The 6,000-nt window shown below is 48.0% G+C and overlaps 1 protein-coding gene across 1 annotated transcript in view; it reads left to right on the top strand.

Annotated features, from left to right (window-relative positions):
• The first annotated feature begins 792 nt into the window (after positions 1-792).
• The window catches only part of HECA (hdc homolog, cell cycle regulator), a 45,316-nt gene continuing 40,108 nt past the window's right edge, over positions 793-6,000 (top strand). The window contains exon 1 of the mRNA XM_081044678.1: positions 793-1,331. Coding sequence (XP_080900804.1) covers positions 1,061-1,331 — 271 coding nt within the window. The 5' untranslated portion in view covers positions 793-1,060. The remainder of the gene's footprint in view (positions 1,332-6,000) is intronic.

The raw sequence follows: 6,000 nt of genomic DNA, 5'->3' as shown, positions 1-6,000 counted from the left end.
AAGAAACAGGGTGATACTTCTGATAGCTCTTCTGGGAAGGTGCCTCACCCTGAAGGAAGTGGTGTGTTTGCGCTGGGACCTGAGGGATGGGAAGAAACTGATATGTGAAAAGGCAGAACGGAGTTGCAGTAAAGGACCACATGAAACGCTTCCCGGGGGTCCTCTGCCCTTAGATCATTGCCTCTCATCACACGTGTTACCTTCTAATCTCTGTAGGTCACAAGTGGCCACCCATCTTTCAGGACAACTCAGTCCTATCCACAGGGATTGTTGGTTTCCCCCCAGGCAGGGACTGCTTTTTGGTCACAGGCAACATTTAGTTACATCCCTGGATGGTGGGTCCTGTGCAATGAACTGTCACCACTAGGACTGGTCCTGAATGGCAAAGCTTTTTCATGGATTATTAGTCCGAAATTTGAAATCCTTTGTTTTACATTCCTGCTCTACTCACTCACCTATTTTTCCGGACCATATTGTGTCAATTCTCAAATTACATGTGGGTCAGGAGGCCACTGAATCACTTCAGATGCCATCGGACTGGCCTTCGGGGCCATTTCAGGAAGGACGGCTCGCAGACGCCGGGAGCTCCCGAGGCCTGCGATGAGGGCGCCCGGATGACGTCACTCGAAGGTGGCCAGCTCAGCGCGGGGCGTGACGTCACGCGGGAGGGCCCGTCCGCTGTGAGGTCACCTGGTGGGCGCGGCCAGGCCGAATCCCCAGTGTCGTCACGGACGGGGGGCGGGGCCAGAGCGTGTCAGCGAAGCCGAATCAAAACAAGCGGGAGACCCGCCTTTTCCCTCCTGCTCGGGAGCGTCTCGCTCGCGCCCCGAGCCCGTGGCGCCCGCGCGGCTGCGAGCCTCGGGTGGCCGCGCGCCGGCTCCAGGAAGCCGGGTAGGGCGCGGCGGCCGGGATGGCGCGGCGCGGGCCGCGCGGCTAGACGGGCGCTGAAGGAGACCCCGGCCCACTCCCTGCCTTCTCCGCGTCCCGGAGCCGGCTGCCCGGAGCGGCCGCGCCGTGGGGAGCCGCCTTCGCTGACGCCGGACACCTGGACGCTCCCGAGATGCCCAACCCCAAAAACAGTAAAGGCGGCCGCAAAAACAAGCGCGCCAACAGCAGCGGGGACGAGCAGGAAAATGGAGCCGGGGCCCTGGCAGCGGCGGGCGCGGCGGGCGCGTCGGCCGGGGGGGCCCTGGCGGCGGCGGCCGGCTGCGGAGCGGCGGCGGCGGGCGCGCCGGGCACCGGGGGCGCGACGGGCACCGGAGGCGCGGGGACGGGCGCCGCCAACGCCGCGGCCGCCGCGGGGGCTGCAGCCGCGGGCGACGCCAAGAACGGTAAGACGGGGCTGGCGGGGCGAGCGCCGACTTCCTCCTCGACGGGGTCGTCGCGGTGGCTGGGCCCTGGGTGGCGCGGGCAATGCGTGGACAATGCGAGTCAGGAAGTGCTCACCCCGCCCCTCCGCCCCGCCGTGGCTGCCCCTTCCCGGTCCCCACGCCTGACGGCGACGCTAGGTCTGCAGCCCCTGCCCGGTGTTCGCGCCGCGCACGGGTCGCGCGCCCTGGGCAGCCTGCGCCCCAGACCCCGAGGGGCGCCCGGGTGCCCGGCTGCGGCAGCGCTACCCTCGGGCCCTGCTGGTGGTGCCCGCGCTGGCAAAGCCGAGGGTGTGCTCGGGGCCGGGAGGGAGGGAGGGAGGGAGAGAGGAAGGAAGGAAGGAAGGGAGGAAGGGAGGAAGGGAGGAAGGGAGGAAGGAGCTGCCCAAGTTGAGAAGAATGATCCGATTGAAAACTTAGGCAACCAGTTCATTCTTCCTCGAGCTTCCTTCGCTCACCCTCCTTACTTCTCCCCCCCTTCACCTCCCCGGTGAACAGCCTTAAATCCAGCAAATCCGGGCTTGCTGTGTCGATTGCCACAGGTGAAGAGGCCCCGAGACATTTTTTACTGTAGGGCGTGTGTGTGTGGGTGTGTGTGTGTGTGTGTGTTCGGTTGATCGCTTGAGGAAGGAAGAGAATCTGAATTTGACTTCCGTTCTCAGCCTGGAGTTTAAAAAAAAAAAATCATCCCCTATTTAATTCTGTTTCACATTTTTAGAAGGAAGCCTAATAATCGTAGGTAGTGCCCGAATGCACCTTTTGAGGGGGGCACTTACTGAAATAGTGAAAATGTGACAGGATTGCTCTTGTCACCACAAAGATAATAGTTTTCGTTACAGGGTGCAAACACTTTTTACTTACTTGGAGACAGTTCCTTTGAAATCCTCTGGTCAGGCAGTTTTTCAGGGACGGAGTCCAGATAGGTTATAACGGAAGGAGATTGAGAGCTTTATTTCTGGCTTTTAACTTGTAGCTTTAAGCTTTTGAGGTCATACTTTATGTAGACATGTCACTTTTTAAACAGGGCACCTGCACTTGACACCACAGTGAAGTGTTGCCTATTAGAGATAGAACCTGCGGGCCCATTGGCTGTGTCAGTAACAGGGAAATAGGAAGTTTCCCAAACTCAACCACATTTGTGAATGTTTGGTAATACAGTTTTTGGCCAGACTGCCTGCCTTCTCCGTGTTCTTTGTTTTCTTAACTCTAAACTTCATTTTGGTATTGATATGATTGAGGGGAAGGAAGACAGACTCCTGGCTCAGGCATTTAGAACTTGATAGCATCTTGGGAAGGTCAGTCTTTCTGAGCCTCAATTTCCTCGCCTGTAGAATTCAAAAAAAGAAATGTATGTATTACATAGGCCCCCTCAGGGTTATTGTAAGGCTCAGAGTGGAGCTTAGTAAAGTTCCTCAAGAAAAATAAGTGATCGACAATGATCGCTGTTATCCAAAAATGAAGCACTTGCAGAGTTACAAATACTGTGTTAAGTGTTCAAGGATACAGTGGTAATCGCCAGAGAGGACCTCCTGGTCCTCAAGGAACTTGCATTCCTGTTCTGACAGTGGTTGTGGCTTCTCCTGTTAGGTTTTGTCTGTACGGAAGCATCAATTGTCTCTTTCTTTCTTTCTTCAGTTGACTCGACCGTTTTCAAGTGGTGTGAGGAAAGTTTTTTCTTAGGTTGGTGGTGTCTCCTCATTTGTAAACGTTGATCTGGTTATGGTGTCGCCAGTGTTACTCTCCTCTGAAGTGGCAGAGTCAGGTATATTTAGTAGTTATGTATGTATCTGTGTGAAGCTACATATTTCTGATTTGGAGCTTGTTTTATTAATTGAACAGGGGAAAGATGGAAGCAATGGGCCACACATTGCCATAATCAGGGTTAGAGAAAGTACCAGCTGAGGTTTGTGATGCCCAACCCTTGATTCTGACATGATGCGCAGTCTCAGTGAATGCTCCACCTTAATTTGAAGAATCTCTCACTGCAGTTGATGAGAACTGAACATGGATGCTGTGTGCAAAATTGATGAATTACAAATGCATTTTGTTTTACCATTTAAAGCTGTGCATTATAGTATGGGATGGGAGAATTGACATTGCTGAATTTTTAAAGGCAGGGGCAACAGATATGTGCAAACTCTCAATCAACTGATAAGGCCCAGTTTTTGATTTTTAAAATGATATTAATGGGACTATTACAGTATTTCGAAGTATATTTCGGTTTTTTACTTAACTGTGACATTCGATTTTGTGATTATGAGTGTTATAAATCAAACAATTCTTCCAAGGATGCAGTAGATCTACGCGTTCTGTTGAACTTTCAAGTGGTTTGTTCTCACTGTTTGAATCAGTTGTGATCTACATCTGCAAGAATGAAACTTAATGACTTCACTTGAAGTTAATAATATTTATTTGTAGTTATTTGGAGTTCATAGAATGGTTTTTATGTCTTGTAGTTCCTGGGCAGTGTGGTCACCAGGGCAGGGTAATATCAATTCTTAGTTTTTCACTGTTTGTCAGTAGGCATTGATAACTACTTATTCTGTAAAAGAGGATTGCTAGCGAGGGAAAGCTTGGGGATACTCTGGTGTGGTTGTAGGTGAAGAAGTTGAACCAGTTACAGTTGTGCATCTTGGGTAACTTGAATATTAATTGTAAAGACTTTGTACCCCAATAAGAAATTTAATAGTATTGTTAGATAGTGTCTGTGTATGTTTTTACCATTTTTTTCTGCTATTTTGCCAGTCATGAAGCATTTTGCAGGGATTGGAGTAAAAGATGATGAATCACAATTTTCTTCATACATAGTAAACATCTGTATGCATATATTGTATGTAGCATTTTTTTTTTTTCCGAGGGAAGTGCAGCTCACAGTGGCCCATGTGGGGATCAAGCTGGCAACCTTGGTGTTATCAGCACCACGCTCTAATCAACTGAGCTAACCGGCCACCCCCTCTATGTAGGTGGACAAGATTTGCCAATTATTATGTTTAGGATTTAATCATACAGGAGATTAACTATGTAGTTTCATTCTGGAATTCTGGTTCCATTAGACCTCCACATTTTTTTTTTTTTTTCGCTTCAGGCCTAAAAGTATATAAACCCTTGATCATTGTATCTAGTTTTCAGTGGGCCTGGATCCCAAGTCCTTTTATAAATCCCTATTTTCTGGATGACCGTGGTTCACCACGCCATTCATTCCTGACTGCCACCATAACCCCTGGGCTGCTGAGAATGCCTTAACTCATTCAACAGCTCTTTCTAGGAGGCGGAGTTAGTTTACATAGTGATTGGCTTTGCAATGGGTAGACCTAGATTCACATCCTGCCTCCTCAAATTACTTGCCATATGATCTTGGATAAGTCATTTGACTTCTTTGAGCCTCAGTTTCTGCATATTTAAAATGGGATTATAGTACCTAGCCATACATATATAGTAAGATCTTTATCTCTGTTATATACATAATATATATTTAATGCATATTATGCATAAATGTATATATAGATGGTGCCCAAAAAATGTATACACATTTTAAGAAGGAAAAAAACTTAAAATTGTAATACTCAATATATACTGATAGCAAAAGATGAATACAAGTCATGTTTGACTTCTGCAATTACAAGAGGTACTCAAAGTGGTTACCATCAGCATCCAGACATTTCTTTTTTTTTTTTTTTCAGACATTTCTGATTACTATGAACTACTGCTTGAGCAACGTTGACCAAAGTGTCCACTTGTATACATTTTTTGTGGCACCGCCAGTATATGTAAACAATGCCTGAGTTATAAAACGAGCTCATTGAATGTTACCATTTGCCTTAAATCCTGGAAATAGTCTCTGAGATGGAGATTTATTTGCAGAAGGTTTACTGGGGTTGCTGTTGACATGATTAGTAGTTGGGGTAGTGAGGGAAGGAGGTTTGCGCAGAGGGAGGAGTTAAACCGTGATGAAGTTATAACTGAGCTCGAGCTGGGATGGCCCTGCAGAGTTATCTAACCTGGGGGCATGGGGGCGGACCCTTAAACCTCTCCTCCCCCCAGTGGGGAGGAGTCATTTGGACATGGGCTAGTCCTTTGGACATGGGCTGCCCCCAGGAAGAGGGTATAACCTGGGGGTGGCATCTCTTTGCTGGGAGCCTTTTGCTCCCAGTGTAGAAGAGCAGCTCTTACTCTCCTAGCATTATGGGTTTCTTCACTTAGACCTCTAGTGCCATTCACCCAAAAATGCAGGTGTGGGATAATAGTTCTCACTACGACTAAATAGGCTTGGTGGTCCAGGCTGCGAGTTAACCACCATTATAACGTTGTTTTGTTGGCAAAATGTGTTCGGAATGCCATACACCTGTGTACAAATATTGGCACACCATCTGTTCCCTGTAAACAAAATTTGTAGTTTTCTTCATACTTAAGCCACTGAACACACTTTTTATAACCCCAGGTTTGTAGTATATTTTAAATTGTTTCTCCTTTTAGGTGTTTACTTGAATTCTTATTACATTTTAAATTACTTATATCCATTGGAAGGAAAATAAGAGTGTTTGCCAGCTGTTTGTTTTCAAATCCAGGAATATTTATTGAGGGAGTAAGGTACGTAGAGCACCATTGTGGTCTTGGAAGACATTTTCTTCTTGCC

This window comes from Rhinolophus hipposideros (genome assembly GCF_964194185.1).
Source record: "Rhinolophus hipposideros genome assembly, chromosome: 3".
Taxonomy (NCBI): Eukaryota; Metazoa; Chordata; class Mammalia; order Chiroptera; family Rhinolophidae; genus Rhinolophus; species Rhinolophus hipposideros.
This window is presented reverse-complemented; position numbering and strand designations above follow the sequence as displayed.